We start from the raw sequence: 24635 nt of genomic DNA on the forward strand, positions 1-24635 counted from the left end.
CTGCTCAAGCAGGAGACCCTTCCTGGACAAATGGACTGTCCAGTCTGTTTTTGAAAACTTCCAGTGATGAAGCATCCCCGATTCCGTTGATTGTTTTTCACCGACAGGAAATTGTGAGTGCATGAGGACCGCGAAACGCAAGGTCAAGAAAAATGATACTTAGAACAAGGGTCCCCAAACCCCCGGTCTGTGGACTGGTACCGGGCCGCAGCATGCCAGCAACCACTCCACACAAACAAGCAAAGCCCCATCCGTGGGACGCAGGCAGCACACAAAACCATGCGCTCTCTGGTCCGTGGAAAAATCTCTCTCCACGGAACCGGTCCCTGGTGCCCAAAAGATTGGGGACCTCTGGCTTAGAATATACAAATAGTGATAGCATCCTAAATAAGTATTGCCGTACTTTCCGGCATATAAGACGACTTTTGAAAGTGTTGAAATCGGCGCCAAAGTCGGGGGTCGTTTTATACGCCGAGTCGCCTTATACGCCGGAAATAATGGTAGTTTCCGGCGTATAAGACGACTTTCCAGGCATGCAACTCGGCGCTGAAGTCAGGGGTCGTCTTACACGCCGGGTCGCCTTATACGCCGGAAAATACGATACTAAGTACAAGTAATTCTTAAAATGGATAAGTGTAGGAAATACTGAGAATCCCCTTCTTTCGGAAGACACCAAGATCTGCACAATAAGCATCATTTTATTTTCAAACTAATGTTTCTTTTCCAACAGGGATCAATTATAGGTCTGTACCGCACAGAGGAGGGAAGGGAAGGAGACGTGGATCCCGGGAGATTAAAGGGGGTTCACAGATAGAGCTGTTTGATTTTTTGCACCGATTTCTTCCACCAGTGGGCCCAGTGTTGGGTTTTCATGAGGTGTGATGAGTTTTCCTCCTTGATCCTAGCAAATTCCATCTCCAGCTTTTCCTTGAACTTCTACGAAAGCCAAAGTGCCAAATAGGTATCCGGTTGCATTTGGCATTTAGAGGGACCAAGAAGAGATTAAATGTATATATATATATTGAAGAGAAGAATCAAGGAACCTAAGCCCGTTCCCACCAGCACTGACAGGGCAAGTAACTATATATAAACACTCCCCACTAGCACTGATGATGTTACCTAGTTGGGTAATGAAACGCCTGTAAGAAAACCAAGGACCCCACAGTCCTCCTCTTTCCTTCTCCCACAATCCCAGACCTTTCTAGCACTGGGGATATAACCAATTGGGTAATGAAAAGTCTGCAAGAAAACAACGAGCACTAAGGACCCCATAGTTGCCCATACTTCTTCTCCTTCTCCTCCTCCTCCTCTTCCTCACTGGTCAGCCTCTGTTGCAACATATATTATTACACTGACTAAAGACTGAAGCAGGGATAGGTTGCTTAAATAAATAAGACAATCATAATAAAATAAATACCACCCGTCCCCACTAGCCCTGCACGCTAGGAGCCGGAGAGCAAGTCACCACACCAAACGGGTGTGGTGACTGTGATGGAAAAACAATTGCTAACTTTGCCCCCAACAGATTCTCCCTTCCCACCGATTCCTCTCTTGTCCCAGGAGGACCATTCAGACCAGCTGCTTACCGTGTAAACGGCGTCTCTCTCTTCCACGGCTGCCACGTGGCCCAGCGTGGTTTTGGCTGTGGTCACGGAGGCCGTTTCTTGAAAGATCACCTGGTTCGGGAGGCTCGGGATGGTGGTTTGTGGGATGCCAGGCCAGGTTCTGCAAAAGGCAAAGAAAGAGCCCCTCTCCCCCAAAAGAGAAGGGGCGGGGGCGGTGTTTACGCAAGCCTGTTGCCTGTTTTACCACACTCTTGGTTCTTGGCAACACCGTCCTCAAAGGCCCTCGAATTTTCAAACAGAGAAGGACACCAGGCCAGAGAGGGGTGACCCCTCTTTTGAGAATGGGGACTGACTGAACAATACAGGCAGTCCTTGATTTACAACCATTTAGTGACCGAAGTTCCGACAGCAACGGAAGAAGTGACATAGGACCATTTTCCATTGTGATCAAAATCCAGATGCTTGGGCAACTGAAGATGTTGCAGCGTCCTGGGGTCCTGCGATCCCCTTTTGTGACTCTCTGCCGAGCAAAAGTCCATGGGGAAGCCAGAGTCGCTTAACAACTGTGTCGCAAACTCAACAACTGCGGCAAGAAAAGGCTGTAAACTGGGGCAAGTCTCCCTTTGCAACTATCTTGCTCGGCAACGGAAATTGGGGGCTCAATTTTCGTCGTTAAGTTGAGGACTAGCTGAGGTAAGGATCCCTTGGTCAGCTAAGGTCTCGGTGCTGGACTGGGCCCCAAGCTGAGGGACACCCCCCCCCCTCGTGCCCCCCAAAGAGGGCAGTGATACGTCACCTGCTGCCTCGTTCGGCCACCAGTTTCCGCTCCTCCACTTCCAAGGAGAGGCCGGCTTTTTTACGGCGGATCAGGGTGATGGTCTTCTCTCTGACTTTTTCCGTTTCTGGGGGTGAAGGGGAAACAATGATCCGGGTGAGAAAGAGGCATTTTGGTGATCCCCTTGTTGCCATCCGTTCACCTGGCCTCTTAAGCTATTAAAAGGTAGTCCCAGACTTTCAACGGTTCGCTGAGTTACAACGGCGCTGAAAAAAAGCCGCAGGACTGTTCTTCGCACGTGCGACCGTTGGAGCGTCCCCGGGGTCTCGTGAATCTACCTTCGGATGCTCACATTTATGACGGCCGCAGTTCCCCAGGGTTGTCCCCTTTTGCGACCGTCTGACAAGCAAAGTCAATGGGGTTCGCTTAACAAGCCTGTTATTTATTTAAAAAAGACAGTAATTCACTAAATGATGGCAATTGAAGTCGTAAAATGGGGCAAAACCCACTGAACAAATGTCACACTGAGCAACGGGATTATTAGGCTCAACTGTGGTCGTAGGTTTTAGGACTATCTGTATAAATTATCTCCCCCCCCCTTTTCCTGTCCAAACAGGCCTGCATTCCCCTAGGAACGAGGGATGGGCGAGATCTGTTTTGTTTCTCTGAGCAAAACCGGGCGTGCGTTGGACGTTGAGGTGGCCAACTGGCTGGTACTTACTTCCCAGTTGGACGTCATCAATGGTGAGGCTGTTGTCCAGCTCCATCAGGATGGTCTCAGTGCACGTGGCCAAGGTGGAGACAAACTTTTGGGCGCACTCTGTGACGCAGACCTGCGGGGGTGACCGTCAGGACAGTGAAGGAGATAGATAGATAGATAGATAGATAGATAGATAGATAGATAGATAGATAGATAGATAGATAGATAGATAGATAGAAAAAAAGAGAAGACTCCAAGGTACCTCCAGCCTCTTGGTGCAGATCAGGATGCTTTCCACTTGCTCTTCTTGCCTTTTCTCTTCCTCTTGGCACAAGGCCTCCAGCACAGGGATGTTATCCGGGTGCCCCAAACTGGTATGCAACTGAGCCATGTTTTTGTCCTTGAATTGAAAGGGCAAAAGACTGCTTTGATGGCCATCAGACACATTTTTTCCCCCACAACAACAACCCTGTGGGTGGGTTGGGCTGAGAGAGATGGACTGGCCCAAAGTCACCCAGCCAGCTTTCATGCCTAAGGTGGGAGTAGAACTCACGGTCTCCTGGTTACTAACCTGCTCCCTTCAGCACTAGACCAGACTGGCTCCTTCTAGCCAGTAATGGGAAAGATGGTTGTCAACAGACATTTTTTTTTTGTTTTAACTCGGGAGGAAAGAAGGCGGTTAAAACATTTCGGAGGCTTTAAATGAACTTACTTTTATAGCAGTCCATTTTTTCAGCTGGTCCTGCAGATGACCCCGGATCTGTTCTGTGGATTCGGCAAGGAGCTGCTCGTGATCCTTCAGAAGTTTGCCGATGGCCAGACGGACGACACGAGGAAGCTCTTCCTCAAAAGTCTTCAGCTGAACCCGGAACTCTTGACAAATTTCACGGAATGGAAACGGGGTCACGTTATTCGGGGCAATTCAGAGTTTGGTAGTCTGAAAAACTTAAGTTTTTCGTTCGTTCGTTCGTTCCTTCTCATTAAATTTACACGCTGACCCTCGGCAGCCGAATCCCCGTTTATCAATGCAGTCTTACCGGAGATGCAAGCGATGTGGTACTCGTCTGACTGGAAAAGGTAGCCCAGCATTTTCTGACCCAAAGCCTCGATGCAAAGGTCGTAGGTTTCCTGCAGGCAGTCTGGCTTCGTAATCTGATGCTTGTCCTTTTTGTAGAATTCCTTTAGAAAAAAAAAGAAGAACGGGGATTAAACCAGGATTAAAAAAAACAGGAGCGTTTTTCGGTTGCTCAGGAAGACTGACTCTGCGCCAAAGGAATCATCTTATGTATTTTAAAAAAAATTATTTGAGCATTTATTGGTATCCCGCCATTATTAATTTTAGAAACAATTTAGCAAAACAGACCTAATACCCTTCCTCCTATTTCCCCCCCCCCCACACACACACACAACGATGCTGTGAGATGGGCTGGGCTGAGAGGGAGAGACTGGTCAGTTTTCATGCCTAAGGCAGGACTAGAACTCCCCATCTCCTAGTGATTGGCCCAGAGTCACCCAGCCAGGTTGTATGCCTAAGGTATGACTCCCCATCTCCTGGTGATTGGCCCAAAGTCATCCAGCTGGCTTTCATGTATAGGGCAGGACTAGAACTCACCGTCTCCTGTTTTCTGGCCTGTAGTCTTCATCGCTAAACCAACCAGCTCTCACGTATATTATGCCTTAGACGAGGCCATACCTGTTTAGGTTTCCTATTTTTCCTAAGTACTTTTACAATTCTACATATTTTCCAGAGTGACAAGCTGGATTTTTAGCATCTTAGGACTGTGTATTAAAGTAATCTATTGCTTTATGGTTTTTTGTCTTGAAATTGCATTACTGGGGGAGGGTTTATGATAATCAGGGTACTAATAATTGTAAGCCAGTTTGGAATAACGGTTAAGGCTCTAGGCTCAAAACAAGGAGGTGCAGAGTTCAGGTTCCGCCTTAGACAGGAAGCCAACAAGGTGACCGTGGGCCAGTCCCTCTCTCTCAGCCCAAGAAATGAGACAATGGCCCACCCCTTCTGAAAAACCTTGCCAAGAAAACTGGAGGGACTAGCAGTGATAGTAATGAAAAAATAAAATAAAATAAGTTCCTACCTCAGCAACGTTCATGATGTTATCAAAATTGTCCCACAGGATGCTGAAGATGATTCCGGTAAAGTAATCCGCGCTAATGGAAACAATTGAAAAGGTGGCATTACTTCTTGATCTTATTATCGTCTTTTGCTTTTTTTTTTTTTTTTGAAAAAGTGCCAAAATAAACCTGAAGATGACTTAAAAGTAGACTTTTATTTTATTTTTTAATTTAAAAAAAAAATAAAAAATGGCAGGCCGATCAAATGCAAAATTGTTCTCTCATCCTAAAAAAAAAATAAAGCTAAGCGGCTTTATGGGACTAGGTGGGATGGCTTGACTTTACGACCTTGACTTACAACCACGTTTAGTGACTGTTCAAACTTACAACGGCACTGAAAAAAAGTGACTTAGGACCATTTTTGACACTTACGACCGCACGGTCACGTGATCAAAATTCGGACTATTGGCAAATGGTTCGTATTTATGACGGTCGCAGTGTCCCGGGGTCACGTGATCCCCTTTTCTGAGAAAGTAAAGTCAGTAGGGAAGCTGGATTCCTTGAACAAAGGTGTGACTAGTTTAATAATTGCAGTGATTCTCTTCACAACTGTGGCAAGGGGGGGTCGTAAAATGAGGTAAAACTCCCTTAGCGACGGTCTGGCTTAGCAATGTAAATTTGGGCTCAACCGTGGTCGTAAGTTGAGGATGATCTGAACACCTATGGAAACTGCATTAGGATCTGTAAATCCAGCCAGTAAGATGGAACATTGAAGAAGTAAATTAACTCAGATAAACTCCAGATCTGCGGAGTCTCAAAAGTAATAATCTGGACTTACTCGGTCTCTCTTGGCTGCCCTCCGAAAATCATCAACTTCCTGTCGGCTTTAGTAAGTCTGGTGTATTTTTGGATGGAGTTCCCGCTACATGGCAAAGAAGACAATTTAACAACTGCCCTGCCGTGCTGTCAGCACAGCAACACTTTAATCCAGGAGTGGATTAATTTTTATCAAGGCCACAGGCGGGATAAACTCTGGAAATTAAAATAAAACTTTGGCCAGCTTCCAGGAGAAGGAAAGGATGCAGCGAGCCCACTGAATCTCCAGAGGGAATCGTATCTGCTTTGAAACGACAAATTTAAGCAACCATGGATCCTGGAAGCCTGCTCCATTTTTCAGAGGGGAAAAATGAAAATAAAGCGGGTTGGAGAGAATAGGACATGCTTTTCACCCAGAACATGGAATCATAAGGCTGGAAGGGACATTATACCAACTCAGACAAATGTCCAATTCTTTCTTGAAAACCTATAGATAGATAAGAGGATAGACAGACAGATGATAAAGATAGATGTATAGACAGAGATGGATGGATGGATGGATGGATGGATGGATGGATGGATGGATGGACGGACAATAGAGTCAGAGGGCTGGAAGGGACCTGGGAGGTCTTCTAGTCCAGCCTCCTGCTCAATCAGGAGACCCTCTACCATCCCAGTCAAATGGCTGTCCAGTCTCTTCTTAAAAGCCTCCAGTGCTGGAGCACCCACAACTTCTGGAGGCAGGTTGTTCCACTGGATAATTGTCCTCACTGTCAGGAAATTTCTCCTTCCTTCTAAGTTGGATCGCTTTGGCAAGCTTCCATCCATTGCTTCTTGTCCTGCCCTCTGGTGCCCTAGAGAATAGGTCCACCCCCCTCTTCTCTGTGACGGCCCCTCAAAGTACTGGAAGATAGCCATCATGTTTCCCCCCTGCCCGATCCGTCTCTTCGCTAGACTAGACATACTTAGTTACCTCACCCAAGGAGGGATGCTTACCTTTCCGAGACTTTGGTAATGGAACTAGATTTCTTCCCGGGTAAGTAGGATGCTCCCAACGGAAGGCTTTCACGATGACCGCCCCCAGTCAGGAGGGGCGGTAAAGCTTGATTGGGAAATTCTGAAATAATACAGAGGGAAAAGATGGATGGAACTAAGCAGGGTGGTGCAAGGGATCGGCGAGGGAAGCCCAGATCCAAGTAACGGTGGCCGAGGATTCCAAGACGACCCAAGGGAGAGGTCGCTTTCTCTGAAACGCCCTTCTGTCCACGTTGGGTGGGGATCTAAGGCAAAAAGAGGACCCCATGGAAGGACCCTCTGCTTGTTGGGCTTCTCTATTTGAAGTTCAGTGTTTCCTCTTGGCAGCTATGCTGGCGTGGCGGCTGGGACCTGTATTTCCCTGCCCTTAAAAAGGTTTTCCCCTGGCCAGCAGTGTCCAGTTCTAAGGGAGGTGCTCCCCTCCGTTTCTTGGCTGAGGGAGCTGGTGTTCTCCGAAGACACTTCCGTGGTTATGTGGCCGGCATGACTATAGGCCCTTCCCACTGAAGTGGTTCCTATTTACCACTAATCCACTTGCATTTGCCTGCTTTCAAACTGCTAGGAGCTGAGGCAGGAACAGGCGCTCACCCCATCCCATGGTGCTGGGGTCTCAAACCTAGTATCTGAACGGCTAAGCCACCACATCCTTAGCCTGTGTCAGAGTTCTGCTCCTCACCTCCTCGGTCTGCTCCAGGCTGCCCCGCGATGTCCTTTTCGTGCTGAGCATCGATCATCCTTCTCCCACGCACAAATCTGGAATGAACGGAAGACAGAAAAAGGTCATCGCTCCCAAATTCGGCCTCCCGATCTGAGGCGAGGAAGCGTCGATTGTGAGGCAGAGTGTCCCGCTTAGCTTGGGCTAACTTTCAATTTGACCGGCTCTTAGCCAGAAGACAATAAGCTGTGAGGTGTTATCAACTTGATAAGCTTTTAGAAGCCAGAGATCGTGTTGTTGTGTTGACTCTCTTGTGTTTGGAGCCCACTGATTGGGATAGGCAGGTAGTCCTCGGTTTGCGGTCACCAACATTTCTGTTGCTAAGTGAGACAGTTGTAAAGTGACTCTTGCCCCCGTTGTTAAGCAAATCACTACACTTGTTATTTAGTAACACAGTTGTGAAGTGAACCTGCCTTCCCCCCTTGACTTTGCTCGTCAGAAGGTCGCAAAAGGGGAACACGTCATCCCGGGACACTGTGACCGTCGTAAATACGAGCCAGTTGCCAAACGTCTGAATTTTGATCACAGCGACCACGGGGATGCTGTGACGGTGGTGTGAAAAAGGGTCATAAAGTCCCTTTTCTCAGGTCACTAAATGCCTGGCTCTTAAGCGGAGGACTATAGTACTTAAAAGAACCCTGACAAGGTTCTAGTCCCTGTGGTTTTCACCCTGATGCTTGGTGAAGTCTTCCTTGGACGCTCACCCGGTGAGATTTCGGATCAGGTGGAACGAGGCGTCATCGAAGGCCGGCTTCCCCATCCTGCTGGGATTCAGGACGGGCGTGTACTCCATGCCCATCACGGTCACCTTGCCGTCCGGTAGCGAAATATCCGACGGGGCGGAGCTTACGAGGGAGTCTTGGGCGAAGACCACCGGCACAGAAATGATCTCCGGTTCCTAAGAGAGGAGAATGTAGAAGGAAGAAGGCCAAGAAAGAGTGAGCAGACGAAGCGTCGCAGCAGAAATAGTGTTACCTGCATCCGGAGCTGACAGTTGAGGTATTTACATCTCTTCTTCAGTTCTTCCATGACGAACTTGGCAAATTCGTAAAGTCTTTCTGGAGTAATGCTCTAAAGAAAATAAAAATAAAATAAAATAAAATAAATAAAAGAAAGAAAGAAGAAAGGAAAGAAAGAAAGAAAGAAAGAAAGAAAGAAAGAAAGAAAGAAAGAAAGAAAGAAAGAAAGAAAGGAAGGGAAGGGAGAAAGGAAGGGAAGGGAGAAAGGAAGAAAGAAAGAAAGAAAGAAAGAAAGAAAGAAAGAAAGAAAGAAAGAAAGAAAGAAAGAAAGAAAGAAAGGAAGGAAGGAAGGAAGGAAGGAAGGAAGGAAGGAAGAAAAAGGAACGAAGGAAGGAAGGAAGGAAAGAAAGAAAGAAAGGAAGGGAAGGAAAGGGAGAAAGGAAGGGAAAGAGAAAGAAAGAAAGAAAGGAAGGAAGAAAGGAAGGAAGGAAGAAAAAGGAAGGAAGGAAGGAAGGAAGGAAGGAAAGAAAGAAAGAAAGAAAAAGAAAGAAAGAAAGAAAGAAAGGAAGGAAGGAAAGAAAGAAAGAAAGAAAGAGAAAGAAAGCTGGAGTGTGGTCTCGTGCTGGTCTTTTGAGGCAGACCCCTTCAGACCTACTTCCTTGTCCACATTCGGGTGGGCGCAGGCATCGATCCTCTGGACCAGCTTCTCCAAGGAGTTATTCAACGTTTGGGTCTGCCAGTTGGATTTGGCCACCTGGAAAGTGAAAAGACCCCATCCCACCCCCCACCTCACAGTTAGATGAATCTCACAGAAGAAAGCAAAGGTTTTTCTCTAGCTGGTCCTCGGTCAGGCGCAACGGAGGAGAACCAGGTGTGAATGGTCCCAAGCAGAAGGGCTTATGGTTTAGTCCCTGATGTTGCAAGAATCTTGCCAGACTGACCACATTCCCTCGGAAAGGGTCAGATAAGGAAGGAAGGAAGGAAGGAAGGGAGGGAGGGAGGGAGGGAGGAAGGAAAGAAGGAAGGACGGAAAAGGAGGGACAGGGAAGTGAGATAGAAGAGAGGGAAGGAAGGTGAGGGAGGCAAGGAAGGAAGGATAGAGATAGAAGGGAGAGATGGGAGATGAAGGAAGGAAGGAAGGAAGGAAAGAAAGGAAAGAAAGAAAAAGCAGGTGAAATAGAAGAGGGAACTGAGATAGAAGGGAGGGGAAAAGAGGAAGGGAAGGAAGGAAGGGAGGGAGGGAGGGAGGGAGGGATGGTAGTGGAGCCTTTTTCTCTTGGTACCTCTGTCTTGATTTTCACTTGAATGTTGGTCAGAAACCGCTGGATTTTCTCCAGAAAGACTCGATCCATCAACAGATAGCGAAACCTGTTCTCAAACTTGCCAATAATTTCGGTAGCCTGGTTGGGTAATGGGAGGAATTGGGACCACGTCACCCAGCAGGAGGATTTCATTTAACCCCCCTCCCCATGAAGCTGAGTGTTGACAATCGTACTTATTTGGTTTTACTTCCTTGATCAAACTTGCAGGCTGCCCATCCGCCCAGGGCCGAGTCCAGGCGGCTGACAGACACCAAATAAAAATGCCGTGGACAACATTGAAACAGCAAAGAAAGATCTCACCCTTAAAAATGGTGATTAAAATAAAATGGAAGGGGATCCCTCTCTTCCCACACTCTTGTCCTTTTTCTGAACCCAACTCCGGTCATTTGGAAAAGGCTCCCGGGGTCTCACCTGCTCCAGATAGCCGGTCTCGGCTTTCTCCATATCGATCATGATCAAGCCTTCGACAAACTCTATGCGCGAGTTCTCTTTCTGCAGCTGCTTCATGAAGCCCTCCAGTTCCTCGGGCGAAAAGTTCCCACCGTCTGCAAACAGTCTAAAAAACCCCCAAGGATGGGGTCAGCAATGGGGTGGAAACTCATCAAGGAGAGAAGCTACCTGGAACAATATCTCAGGGGTTGCCCCAAAGAAGAGGGAGTCAAGCTATTCTCCAAAGCACCAGAAGAAGGCAGGACGAGAAGCAACGGGTGGAAACTAATCAAGGAGGGAAGCAACCTGGAACTAAGGAGAAATTTCCTTACAGTGAGGACAATTATCCAGTGGAACAACCTGCCTCCAGGAGCAGTAAATGCTCCAACACTGGAAGTTTTTAAGAAGAGACTGGACAGCCATTTGTCTGAAATGGTATAGGGTCTCCTGCCTGAGCAGGGGGTTGGACTAAAAGGCCTCTGAGGTCCCTTCCGACTCTGTTATTCTGTGTTCTAGGTACCTGCAGGCTTTCAGAAAGTCCGTGTTACAATCTCGCAGTTTCCCCAAAGCTTCCTCCAGATACTGCCTGTAGCTCCGCGTGGAGACCTGTAGTACTTCCACATGGTTCAGCAACTCCATGTGTAAGTTGCGGCTGAGGGCCATCACCCTACCAAGGAGAGAGTGGACAGAAAGCCCTGACTTTGAAATCACCTTTGAAGGGGAGCTGGTGTCAGGGCTGTCCTTCTGCCAGTCAAGTGCTGCCGGCTGACAACCTGACATTAGAAAAGGGGGGTGGGAGGGAATGTAGGAATTAGGGGAGGGGTGGGAACCAAGCCGTGCCGGCCTCAGGCTTCAGAAGCACCAGCCAGCCACTTCTGCAGGGCCGTAGGCCAAGCCTTGAAGGCCTCAGGGCAACTGTGAGATGGTGGGCCACCTCCATTTCTTTCCAATTGTCAAACTGACTTTTCTGCCCGGCTTTCCATCTGGAAGACTTTCTCCATGTCTAGGATTCGGTTTCGGAAGGATCTGCTGATTGCGTTGTGGTCTTCCCGAATCTTGAGGAAGGCGCTCCTCTCCTTGTTCAGCAACTCTATCACGCCGGCGCAGTGACGCTTCAGGCGGTCGCTGTGGATCCGTAGCTCCACTGAGAGGGAAGGACGAAAATTCCCAAGTTTAAAGCGAGGGAAGGAGATAAAGTGGTGCTGAAGAAGTTCAAAGCTGGTGTCTCAAAGGTGCTTCCCCCCCCCCCCAGAAGCCAACTGGACTTTCTTGCTTTTTCTCTGAAGACGTTTCGCTTCTCATCCAAGAAGCTTCTTCAGCTCTGACTGGATGGTGGGGAGCGGAAGCAAGCAAGATGAGATGAGATGAGATGAGATGAGATGAGATAACCTTTATTGTCATTTTTTTACTGTGGGCACAACGGCACACATCAAAAATGAAATTTAGTTGCCCGCTCTCAAAGTGAAACACATACATGACGCACACCTAAACATACTATAAACAACATATGTATAGACCACATCCCTACATATACGTAGCAAGTCCTTCCATCTTCCACCATCCAGTCAGAGCTGAAGACGTTTCTTAGATGGGAAGCGAAAGGTCTTCAAAAGAAAAGCTAGAAAGTCCAGTTGCCTCTTGGGGGGGGGGGGGTGGAAGCACCTTTGGGACAACCAAGACCTGGATGACTGAGACTCTCCATAGACACCTTCAAAGCTGGTGAGGACACCTGAAATGGGTCAACCCAGATCTGAATCCAAAATAAGCCCCCTCTTCAATTCCAGGACTCACACTGCAAGGGTGGAGAGTGGATCCTGGCTACAGGGTAAAAAGCACACACAAAAAACAGGTACCCATCCGGACGTTGTACACGTCTTTCTCGATGCGCTCCCTCCGGGGTTCGTGAAGATGGAGGCGCAGCTGCAGCTCGGAGCTGAGTTCTTCCTTCTTGGCCACCACGACCACCCAGCTGCTGGATAAGGTGTCATCAAACCACTTCTCCAACTGTTCAAAGAACTGGAGTCGGATACTGCTGGGGGAGCAGAGAGGAGGGTGAGAAAGAGGCGGCTTAAGGAGAACGGGGGGGGGGGACGACAGCGCTGGTCCCATCTCAAAGGAAGGACCAAGCTGATTCAGAAGATCTTGGAGAGCAGATCCTGGGGGTGGGGGCTGAAGTGGCTACAGCTGAAAGACTCTTGCAGAAGGTTAACTTGTTAGCTAAGTGGTAAACTGGGAGTTGCCCAGAGAGAGAGAGAGACAGAGAAAGAGAGAGAGAGAGAGAGAGAGAGAGAGAGAAAGAGAGAGAGAGAGAGAAAGAGTCATAGGGAGACAGAGACACAAAGAGAAAGAGAGATGGAGACAAAGAGAAAGAGAGAGGCTTGTACTTAACTGTCTTCTGACATCTCTCAAAAAACCCTCTGACAGATACACCTGCTCCAGGTAGGAAGGCAAAGAACTGCTTTTCAGCTTCCCCAGGTAATATTTCTCTGGTTTCCGGAGCTTAGACTTCTTTAAGTACTCCGTCACTTTGTACGTGTTTTGGCCGGACGTGGTGAAGTATTCCTCAATCACATCCTTTCGCTTGGACTTCTTGCCCGAATCCTTTGTCTGCAGAAGGATGAAAGAGAAAAGGGAACACTGAGCTGCTGTTTTTGAAAAAAAAAAACAAAAGTTCAGAACAGAAGGAGGGCCAGTTCTAGACAGTGAGTTCTAGTCCCACCTTAGGCATGAAAGCCCGCTGGGTGTCTTTGGGCCAGTCCTTCTCTTTCAGCCCACTTCACAGGGTTGTTATTGTCGAGAAAAAACAGAAGAAAGAAGTTGTGTTGGATAAGTTCCCCGCCTTGAGTCATATGTAAAGGTAAGAAAGGCGGGATAGCGATAAATTAAATAAATAAACGGGATGGGACAGCTCCTTGGGATCAACGGGCAAGGAAGGGTGGATGTCTGCTCATCCTCAAGGAGAATCCTAGCTCACCAGCGCTGGTTCTGTGGCATCTTCAGTCTTGGGCCCCAAGGCCTTCCCTTCCTCTGATCTTTCGGCGTCATCTCCACCAACGGCGTCCTTGGGAGAAGAGGTCTCCATTTCTTCTCCTTCCTCCCCGTCTTCCTGCTCAGTTTCCTCCTCGACATCATCAGCTCCTCCCATCTCCTCCAGAGGCAGCCCTTCCTCGCTCTCTTTCTCCAAGGAAATCTCCAGATCCGCTTCTGTTTCTTCGGTCTCTTTGGTCAAAACACACAATGGTGATTCCAGCCCATTCAAAGCCCTAGGGGTGGGGGAAGCTGTGGCCTTCCAGCTGTTGCTAAACTACAACTCCCAGCATCCCTCAGCTGGGGCCGACGCATTACAGGTAGCCCTTGACTTACGCTCACAATTGAGCCTCGAGTTTCTGTGGCTGTTAAAGTGTGTTCTGCCCCATTTTATCACCTTTCTGGCCACAGTGATTTACTGCGGTTGTTAAGTTAGTTAACCCGGTTGTTAAAATGAATCTGGCTTCCTCCCATTGACTCTGCTTGTCAGAGGCTGAAAAAGGGGGGTAACGTGACCCCAAGACTCTGTCTCTTAACAACCAAGTTGGTTGGCATTAGAAATGCTGGTCCCGATTCCAGTTAGTAAGGCGGGGACTTACCTGCATTTGAAAAAGGACTTCATAGGAAGTAGTCCTTACCTCCTCCATCCCTTCCTTCTTCCCCTGAGCCTCCTGGTTTCTTTAGTGTCTTCTAAAAAAAAAAAAAATGGAGGGGGGAAAAAAAGGGGAGGGGGCGACAGAAAGGGAGTCACCTCTTTGAAAAACCACAACTGTTTTCCCCGCAATATCAGCAAAGGCACAATTAAGAGAAGGCCCGTCCTGGCTTTCAATAAACGGCCAATGAGCCCCGAAGACTGATCAAACCAAACTTAACGATGGGATTAATCAATCCTAGGGTTAGGGTTAAGGTAAAGAGACTGGCATGGTCTGCTCAGGCTAGGATGGAAAAGCAGGCCTGAATTGGTGTTTTGCAGTTAAAAGGCATTTGTTCAAATCTTCGTCCCTCCAGACAGGCCAGGTGGGGACATTGGTTCCACAGGAAGGCTAAATTGACTTTTCTTGGCTCCAAAGTCCCTTTCGACTTTGTTATTCTGTATTCTGCTCTTTCTGTCCTCTGAACCAGAGGGCCCCAACCTTTTGGACACCGGTTACGGGGAGAGAGGTTTTTCCACGGACCAGAGGGTGTGTGGTTTTGTGTGTTGCCTGCATCCCGCGGATGGGTCTTTGCTTGTTTGTGAGGACCAGTTGCTGGCATGTCACGGCCCGGTACTGGTCCGCGGACCGGGGCTTGGGGACCCCCGCTCTAACCCAGGATTCAAAAGGACTGGGAAAGCTGTCTCTGAACACCAGTGGTGGCTGGGTCCACCCACTGGGTGAACATGCTAAGTTTGAACAGATCTGTTTTTTCGGCCTACCCCTTTGTAGCTGCCCAGGACGTAAAAATACCGGCTGACGGTAGCACTGTAGGAAAGAAGTTCGTGCCGAACATGGCTTGGGTAAGCCATCACTTTGGACAAGAGTTCTTGATGGAAGACTGTGTACCTTGAGGAAATAAAAAAACAGCAGAATGAACCTTTCTTTCCTCCAAACGGTCGCAACAACAACGTTAGTGGGAGAGGGAGCCTTCCGCCGTTCTTCGGCCCAGGGGCCCAAATCCCTCCCAACGACGCAGGCAGCCCTTCGCGTACCCATGGCGAATGATGTCCAAGGCCGCGTAAACCCTCTCTAGATAAGCTTTCAGCTTTTCATCGGTGCTTTGCATCCTCAGTTTGTCCACCACTATGTCCAGATTCATTTCCCTTAGCTGTTTTGCGCACGCAGAAAACAAAGAGGCGTTATGATAATAATAATAATAATAATAATAATAATAATAATAATAATAATAATAGCTGCATGTTAGAATAATTTTAGCTGATGTAGGGTGGGAGCGCGCTGTGATAATCAGCCTGCAAATAAATGTTCTTCTAAGCTGCTTTGGCCAAAAGGTCAGGAATAATGGACCCCCCCCACTCCACCCCACACGAGGACCAGTGCTCTGACCTTGTTCATATTTTCGTGCTTGCCCCGACAATCGTTTAAAGCTTTCTGAAGACCGTTCTCCTGTTGGGTGAGCTTCTGCTGGTGGACGTCAAAGATGCCCAGGGCATCTTGGAAGTACTGATAGAGGTGCCTGCAGTTGGTTTCTGTATTTTTAACCAGGTGTTCCAAGTCATCCTGGAACAGTTGGGAAGAACGAGAAAAAATCCACGTAGGTGATGGGAAAGGAGATGGTCCTGACTAGGGAAGGCTAGGATGGACCCAAGGGATGGAAAAAAAAACACCCTGAATCTAAACAAACAAACAATGTCTGCTCGGGGAAAGACATTTCCTCCCAGATTTTTTAAATTTTATTTTCATCCAGCCTTTATTATGTTTATAACGGCAGTGAACGTAAGTAATGTGCCTTCCTCCTCTTATTTTCTCCACCACAACTGTGTGAGAGAAAGGGGACTGGCCCAAAGTCACCAAGCTGGCTTTCGTGCCTAGGGCAGGACTATGGTGATTGGACCATAGTGACCGAGCTGGTTTTCATGGCTAAGGAGGGACTAGAATTCCCAGTCTCCCGGTGACTGGCACAAAGTCACCCAGATGGCTTTTGTGCCTAAGGCAGGACTAGAACTCCCAGTCTCCAGGTTTCTAGCCTTGTATTTTAGCCACTGGCTCTTTTCCCATTTCTTTTAATGACATTTTTTTTCCATTTCCCCCTCTCCCCATTTTTCCCTTTCTTTTAATGAACTTCCCTGTCCCACTGATGGGAGAGAGAAGGCTCCACGTACATCCATCTTCTCTATCTTTACTTCAAACTGAGTCTGCAGCTTCCCAATTAACTGGTAGAAATTTGGGTTTACGATCTTCTCGGCCTCTTTGAGGCTGCAAATCTTCATGTCGATCAGATTTTGCTAAAGGGGGAGGGAAGAAAAAGAAGAAGAAAAAAAGAACCGTGTTGTTGGCCTGCAATTTCTAAGCGGCCGAGGCATCCTAACCATGTCCGTTACGCACCAGAAAATAAAGTTTGCGTTTATTCAAAGGAAGTACGACGGTTTTCTTACGTTCATTTAGAGTTGAAATCACCTAATCACTCGTTTTAGATGGAGAGCACAGGTTGTCCTCGACTTATGATGGTTCATTTAGTGACTCTTTGAAGTTACAGCGGCGCTGAAAGAAGGGACTTGGGACACTGCAGCCTTCCCATAGTCACATGATTAAAATTCAGACTCTTGGCCATTGACTCATATTTATGATGGCTGCAGTGTCCCGGGGGGGGGGGCACGTGATCCCGTTTTGCAACCTCCTGACCAAACCAGGTCAATGGGGAAGCCAGATCCACTTAACGACCGTTTAAGTAACTTAACAGCTGCAGGGACTCGCTTAACAACACTGTCAAAATTCACTTAATCTCACGTAGCCACAAACATGTTTTGGGCTCAGTTGCGGTCACAGGTTGAGAACTACCTGTACAGCAATGGAGGCAGATAGTTTTATTCTCTCTCCAATAATCTCACGGGAAAGATAGCTTCCCTTCAGGCAAATAAAAGAGGCACGTTTTTATTTTTATTTTTAAAAGGAACAAGATCGGCTAGGCTTAGGGGACACCAGGCCTATTTGAAAGCTCACCTTGCATTCCTGGAGTTTTTCCAAACACTCCTGACAGACCTTCTCGTACTGGAGGCGAATTCTCATCATGGACTGGACGTTGTGAGTGTCTTCAGTCGAGAAAGAAAGTAAGGGAGGGAGGGAGGGAGGGAGGAAGGGAAGGAAGGGAAGCAAGCAAGGAAGGAAGGAAGGAAGGAAAGGAGCAAAGAAAGGAGGGGGGGAAGGAAAGAAATAAGGGAGGGAGGGAGGGAGAGAATAAGAGGGAAGGAAGCAGGGAAAGAAGGAAGGAAACAAGAGAGAAAGAGTGACATTGGGAATGCCTTTTTAAAGTCTAGGCAGTGCAATATGCCGGTCGTGGTGCTGACTTACAAAAAAGGAAATTCAAGTCTCAACTCAAGGGGATGACTTTGCTATAGTCAACTCTTTCTCTCTGCCAGCCTACTACACTGGGCGGTTGTCTTAGGGAAGGAATCAGGGAAGCCCCCTGAATGTGGGACACAAGCCGTCAGTGATCATCATTATCATCGTGATCCTTACCGATTCGTTTATTTAAGTCCACCAGAGACTCGTACCACTCATTGATTTCGGCCTTGGTGTGCTTCAAAGGCAACAGGTAGCTACAAGAGGAAAAAAAAGGAAAAGAAAACATGGGGAGCGTTGACCAGAGGGAGGGCTCCATGGAGGTGGAAACACAAAAGGCTCGGGTGGAAGGGTAAGAGAAAAGGCTCGGGAAAATTGGTAGAAGGGGAGGGTCTGGGCCCCCTCGGGAAAGGAAGCCGCCTCCTGTTTTTAGGCTCACCTACCCCACAGAGAATAAATGCTTCCTTCTTTTTTCGGCCAGCGACCGCTGCTCTTCTAGCATGCTCTCCAGTTCCATTTCCACAGCCTTTGGGTTCTGGATTCTTTCACTTTCCACAAACTCTCTGCAGGATTAAGCGCAAACTTCAGATTAGATTGAATGAGGAACAGATGATGGTCTGGTTCTCTTTAAAAAAAGTAAAGAAGACCCCAAATGGCATGCAGATTTAGGAGGAGGGGGTGGGAGGAGAGGGAGGAGGAGGAAGGAGGAGAAGGAGAAGGAGAAGGAGAAGAAGGAGAAGAAGGAGGAGAAGAAGAAGAAGAAAAAGAAGAAGAAGAAGAAGAAGAAGGAGAAGGAGAAGGAGAAGAAGAAGAAGAAGAAGAAGAAGAAGAAGAAGAAGAAGAAGAAGAGAAGAAGAAGAAGAAGAAGAGAGGAGGAGGAGGAGGATTACTCAAATGTAGCCAACTTTGTCTTTCTGGGAAAGCCACCAAAGGAGGACTTCTTGGAGAAGCCATTGATGTTGGGAAAGAGGGAAGGCCAAAGGAGAAGGGGACAACAGAGGAGGAGATGGTTAAATAGGGTCATCAACACAATGAGTGTGAATTTGGGCAAACTCCAGGAGACAGTGGAGGACGGGGGGGGGGTTGGGGGGGTTTGGCATGTGTGGTCCATGAAATCACAAGGAGTCGGACACAATTTAGCAACTGAACAAGAAGGGGAAAAAACAAGCTGTTTGCCAATGCAGCAAAACCCAAGGATCTGTTTCAAAGTCCGAATCCCCCTTGACCTTGGCTGCGTGTTAAGGGAGATCACTAGATCATCCCCTATCCTGGACTGCAGCCTTGACCTCTGCCATTTCTGGGGCTTCACAAGGCCTTCCATAAGGTCGCCTTGCTAAGGTTAAGAGTGCCCTGCCCTCTCGCCTCGCCGCATTCCTCACTGGAAGCTGGAAACGAGGTGCTTCTTCTGCACGGCTCTCCAGATCTCCTTCCTCTCTTCCAGCTGACAGCGATAAAAGGAATCCCACTTGAGCTCAGCCTCCATCAGGTTAAGGAACAACTTGGAGATCGCCCTCCGATTGGCCAGGAGAGCTTGGTTGATCATCTAGGAGTAGAGGTGAGACAGCCAGTTAGGTGTGTGTAGGTTGTTTAGGGACCGTTCGAAGTTACAACAGCACTGGAAGAAGTGAGTTTATGACCCTTTTTCACACTTAGGACTGTTGCACGCTCGGCTGCTGCAGTGTCCCGGGGTCCCCTTTTGCGAGCTTCTGACAAGCACGGTGTCGTGGAAAAACCCAATGGAGAAGACAAGAGACAGCAACACAACCCAATAATTCTTACTTTTGAGATTCAGAGGTTTTGTTTTTCTAATAATTGGGAATATAGCATTACATAGCATTGCTTACATTAACAACCCATTGCAACGAGGACCATAGGGTATAGCAGAAGTACCTATTTTGCAATTTCATATAGAGTTTGAGCTAAGGCTTTGTTTTAAATCACGACCGTGGGGCCGATCTCAATCTTGCTCTAGGTCCATCTTTCACGTGAGGAGGGGGGGGGCTATATTTTCATCTCCCACGATGGGGAAGCCCAATGGTAGGTAAAGGAATGATTGTATTGATTGTAAGAATCAATCAATTGATTCTTACTGCAGACACCTCTTCCCCCCCCCCCAGATCTTAAGAAGAAGGATCTCACCATGGCTTCCTGGTGTACGAATCTGTGGACATCTGAGGATAAGAGATAGGCAAGGTCTTCTAGCATCTTGGTGTACTTGCTCAGGATGACTGTGATCTGAAAATGCAAGCAATGTAACAGAAGAGCAGAGTTGGAAGGTCTTCTAGTCCAGCTCCCTGCTCAAGCAGGAGACCCTATACCACATCAGAACAAATGGCTGTCCAATCTTATCTTAAAAACCTCCAGTGATGGAGCAACTGCAACTTCTGGAGGGAAGCCATTCCACTGATTGATTGGGAATTTTTTTTCTTATTTCTAGGTTGTTCCTCTCTTTAATAGGTTTCCATCAATTGCTTCTTGTTCTGCCTTCAGGTGCTTTGCATCGGCCCCCTCTTCTCTGCCTTCTCTTTAAAAATTTAGCCCTCTTCTTCCGCAGTGACTCACCTGCTCTGCTCTGTCCACCTCGGCCTGGCGTAAAGCTCCATCCAGTTCTTGAATCCGCTGCCTCCTTTGCTGGGTCTCTTGAAAGAGAAGACCCCACATTTTCTCGAAGTCCTGGAAAGAAGAAATGTGGCATGACGCGACACCCACTGCATTCACAAGCGACGTCTTGTAACCAAGCAGCCTAACGGCACAAAACAGTCTGCAGCGAGACTTTGAGACTTATTTCACTTATTTTCCTTCCCTTTCTGGAGGAAGACAGGTCTAGGAGGGCCATCCAGAATAGTTTCCACTTCAGCTTTCCATGGAAAAATGCCTCTTACCAAGCGACAGAAAGATGCAGCAATCAGCTCTTTTAGAATTAAAAACACCCTGCAAGGGACAATTTTCAGCAGAAAGCTGGAAGAATAACATCTAAAAAAAATGATCTGGCTCAAACTCCACAGCTGGTTTATTTGCTCCCAAAGTGGGAAAATTAAGCACTGGGGATTTTTGGAAAAAGGAAGCACCCACTGACCTGGATGGTATAGGAGATTAAAGTGACGTCGCTTTCAGAGGCACGAAAAAAGGCTTCAAAAGCCTGGCCCGATTCTCGTAACTGGGTCAACAATAATTTCCCAGGCTTCACATAACATTCTTCTATTTCCTGAAACAAAACCAGGTAGGATTCTGACAGATGAAACAGGACCAGCTTGTATTCTGACATGATTAGAAGTAGTTCTCAATTTACGACCACAATTGGGACTGAAATTCTGGTCTTAAGTAGTTTTTGGTCGTAAGTTGAAACACGATCCGATCTGATTTTTCAACCATTTTTTTTTTAATGGCAACTGTTAAGTGAATCTCGTGGCTATAAATCCGAATCCACTCATCTGGGCATTTTTATTTATTTATTTTGCCATTTAAACGACCGGCCATAACTTGAGGACTACCTATAGAAAGAAAAATAAAAATCTGGCTAGGGCTTAAAACAGCCACCTCACCTTTCCGACGCATGCTAGTTCCTGTCTGAATTGTGCCACGGTTTCTTCGTAACACAATTTTTTGTTCTCGTAGATCTGCTCCACGATACCGCTGGATCTTTTCTCTGAAACTGGAAGGATGGATTTTAGACAGGGATCAGGCTCCTCCTGCTAATGGACAAAGCCCTGGTTTGTGTAATTATTTGTTTAATTATAAGAGGCTGGATTTGGGAAAGGGCTGTTTCCTGAACTTCTTACCAGCCACAAAAATGGGAAAAAGAGTCAGATTCAAGAAGCAGTTTGGTGTAGTGGTTAAGGCACCAGGCTAGAAACCAGGAAGTGGTGAGTTCTAGTCCAGCCTTAGGCACAAAAGCCTTTGGGTCAGGCACTAGGAGTCTAGGAGTTCTAGTCCTGCCTTATGCATGAAAGCCAACTGGGTGACTTTGGGCCAATACCCAGGAGATGGTAAGTTCTAGTCCTGCCTTAGACATGCAAGCCAGCTGGGTGACTTTGGGCCACTCCCCTGCAGCCCAACCCACCTCACAGCATTGCTGTTGTGAGGAAAATAGGAAGAGGAAAGAGTATTAGGTACTTTCATTACTTTGAGTGATTTATAAAAATAATAAAGGCACGATAAAAATAAATCTTAAAAAAAACCCATAAGACTCTTCTTCCATATTCCTAAATGTAAACTGGGGTTTTGCAGTGATATTACTAAATAAATAAACAAATATGGATGTTTCAGTTCAGCACAAAACAGCAATGTCCACAATTAAAAATGTTAATATTTACTGATGACATCGGCAAGGCCTCTGACTTCCCGCGCGGCAATTACATTCTCGCTTTCTTTAGCCTTTACGTGTGCCAGAGTCACAGCCTCCCTGCAACAGAAAATGGAAAACTTGTCGGAAGGTTGCAAAAGAGGATCACATGACACACACACACACCCCTGGGACACTTCGATCGTTATAAATATGAGTCAGTTGCCAAGCGTCCGAATTTTGATCACATGACCAGGGGGAGGCTGCAATGGTCTAAGTGTGGAAAAGGGTTGCAATCCACTTTTTTTTTCATTGCCATTGTGACTTTCAACGGTCACTCAATGTACTGTTGTATAGAGAGGACTGCTTGTACTTAACAACCTGTTTAGTATTGTCTTTCCTTACTTGTATTGCACTGGATTTTCAGTGAGCTGATCATTGGGCATTGCCTCGATCCACGTCTGTTGGCGTTCGGACAAGAATCCATAGCTAGTCCTTCTTTCCAAATTCCTCACTAGTGGAATCTTTCCTGGAAGGACTTTGTGCCTGCTGATCTTGCTCCTAGCTCTCCCCAGGGCGTGCACCAGGTTGATCTTGACAAAGCAAAACAGAAAGGAAGAAAAATAGAACTGGCTGTGATGATGATAATGAGGATGATTATATTTATTTACCACCTGTCTTGCCATGCGGATACTCTAGGCAGCTCACAAACCACAAACAAAAACAAAGAAGTAAAAAGGAAATGTAAACAAAACAAAACCAAAATAATCGAACAAACAAGGAAAAAAGAAAACAAAGAAAATACATTGATAAGGCTAGTAAAATGGCACAACGGGCCACTTTGATTAAAGATAAAAAAAGATAAAAAAGATGATTAAAGATAAAAAAATCCACCCAGAAAGAAAACTATTTTTCTTTCTGGATGGATGGAGACGTTTTTGCTTGATAAAGATAAAAATGAAGTTTTGATCCTGGAATTTGGTGATTAGATTTGCTAGGTCTACAGAAATACTGGGTATCATTACAGTTTTACATGTTTAATGTTTTTATTTGCTTACATTCAAAAGCAGAAGGTTACAGATATCTATTGCAGAAGTGCCTAGTACTATTGTGTGCATTTGTAGAATGCAAGGGAGGAGGGAAGAAGGGATAAAGTGAAGGAAGAAATAAAGATACATATAAAGAACAGAAGAAAGAAAGGGAGGGGTAGGAACAAAGGGCCACAGACAGGAAGGAAGGGAAGCAGAAAAAAGGAAAGAAGGTGGAAGGAGGGAGGGAAGGAAGGAAGGAATTCCAGCTAAAGCGTGCAGTTTTATTTGCTTAAATTCAAAAGCAGATTACGGATATTTATTACAGGAATACTTAGTACTATTGTGTGCATTTGTAGAATGCAAGGGAGGAGGGAAGAAGGGATAAAATGCAGAAAAAAAGATAAAGAACAGAAGAAAGAAAGGGAAGGGTAGGAACAAAGGCCCGCAGAGAGGAAGAAAGAAGGAAAGAAGGTGTAAGGAGGGAAGGAAGAAAAGAAGGAAGGAATTCCAGCTAAACCTCCTAAAAAGGGAGGAGGAAGCAAACTTCTTCCAAATCCCATTAATTCCTTTTTTTTTTTTTTTGAGGGGAGGGGAAATAAAACATAAGTCCATCCCTCAGGCCTCCATTCTCTAAAAATAAGAGGGAATTTCACAAATAGGCCATAAAGCTGAGGGGGGGTGGGAACCATTGTTTCCCCTTTTCGGCTCCTGCAGTCTTTGCACCTCGTCATCGAAGATCTGCCTGTAGACCTTCCCGCTGGGGAGGACCCGTGCAACCCCCACCGTAGTGGTGATGGGAAGTACGTGTGAACTCTTGCTGGACTTGCACATGGCGGGTTTAACTGAAGGAAACCGCAAAAGAAAGTAAACAGGGTTAGAAACAAAGTGGATTAAAATATTTTTTCTGCCCTTCCCCCCTCCCCCCGTCAACCCTTCGGCCTCTCCCCCACCTCAGCCGGCAAAGCCGACCCACCATCCCCAAGACCACCTCCAACACGCGAACCCCGCGTCTCCGGTTTCCATGGCAACAACTCCAGGCGAGGCGGAGAGGCCCCCCCCCGTCTCGCGAGAACCCGCGAGAATCCCGAGCCGGCTTCTTGGTCCTCTCGCAAGCCGTTGCCTCGAGACGGCCGCGGTTGCTAGGGGAGACAGAAAAGAGTGCGAGGATGCTCTGGGCTCCCGCTTGGTCCTTTTTCTGCCAACAATCAATAATGCCAGGGATAAATAAACAAATGTATAAAAATTTATGGGCTGTCCATCATACCACCTAGTAACTATTGTCCTCCCTGCTCCAAATGCCAAAAATTCAGCATTTTATCCATTTTGGATCATACGTTGTCCAAGGAAAACCACTCCTACCATTGGATGGGGCTGACAACATATTATTCCCCAGACTAAGGCTGGGGAGGGCCGATTCCAAATTTGCCAGAGCTCCTACCTTCGATTTTTGCTACAAAAGCAAGATCTGCCCTATCACAGCCCAATGCAAACAACACATGCGTACTCACTAACAAGCCAGAGCCACTATTTGCATCACATACTATATCAGGGTAATGTTAATTTTTCTGTTCATGACTCAGTGCACGGGGCAAATCCAAGGTTCTATAAAATTTTGAAAAACCCAGGGCCTTATATAAATGCAACTGAAGGCCAAGCCAACACTTGGGCGCAGAAATTTCCTTCATATGTATTTGCATTGACTATCAAATCGCTCAATGAATAGCCACCCACTGGTACTTCTTGCACCAGCACAGATTCTCATAAGATATAGAAGAACTGCAAAAACATCTGTTAAAGGTGTGTAATTTAAGCAGGCTTCTAGTTCTGCTCTATAATGTGTCCAGATATGTTTATTTGAATTCAAAGATGCTTCACGTTTGGCATATCAAGCTTGGATAGAGGAACTGATGTGTG

The 24635-nt window shown here is 46.9% G+C and overlaps 1 protein-coding gene across 1 annotated transcript; it reads right to left on the reverse strand.

Annotated features, from left to right (window-relative positions):
- Positions 1–680: 680 nt before the first annotated feature.
- CCDC180 (coiled-coil domain containing 180) lies at positions 681–23853 on the reverse strand. Its single transcript, XM_039322953.1, has 38 exons — positions 23695–23853; positions 23445–23563; positions 22096–22283; positions 21722–21810; positions 20951–21060; positions 20485–20613; positions 19971–20081; positions 19548–19643; positions 18788–18951; positions 17852–17971; positions 17586–17665; positions 17070–17158; positions 16232–16354; positions 15456–15629; positions 15104–15219; positions 14831–14957; positions 14055–14106; positions 13364–13608; positions 12779–12996; positions 12243–12421; positions 11353–11533; positions 10910–11056; positions 10372–10516; positions 9922–10038; positions 9294–9392; positions 8655–8750; positions 8384–8577; positions 7641–7717; positions 6926–7046; positions 5952–6035; positions 5137–5209; positions 4078–4219; positions 3753–3913; positions 3303–3440; positions 3062–3173; positions 2362–2467; positions 1587–1725; positions 681–936 (listed from the first exon to the last, which is right to left on the reverse strand). The coding sequence occupies exons 2-38, from the start codon at positions 23550–23552 to the stop codon at positions 805–807; spliced, it is 4782 nt and encodes a 1593-aa protein (XP_039178887.1). The 5' UTR covers positions 23553–23563; positions 23695–23853; the 3' UTR covers positions 681–804.
- Positions 23854–24635: the final 782 nt, after the last annotated feature.

Source organism: Crotalus tigris, unplaced genomic scaffold (genome assembly GCF_016545835.1).
Source record: "Crotalus tigris isolate CLP2741 ecotype Arizona unplaced genomic scaffold, ASM1654583v1 scf7180000024153.1733885, whole genome shotgun sequence".
NCBI classification, from domain to species: domain Eukaryota; kingdom Metazoa; phylum Chordata; class Lepidosauria; order Squamata; family Viperidae; genus Crotalus; species Crotalus tigris.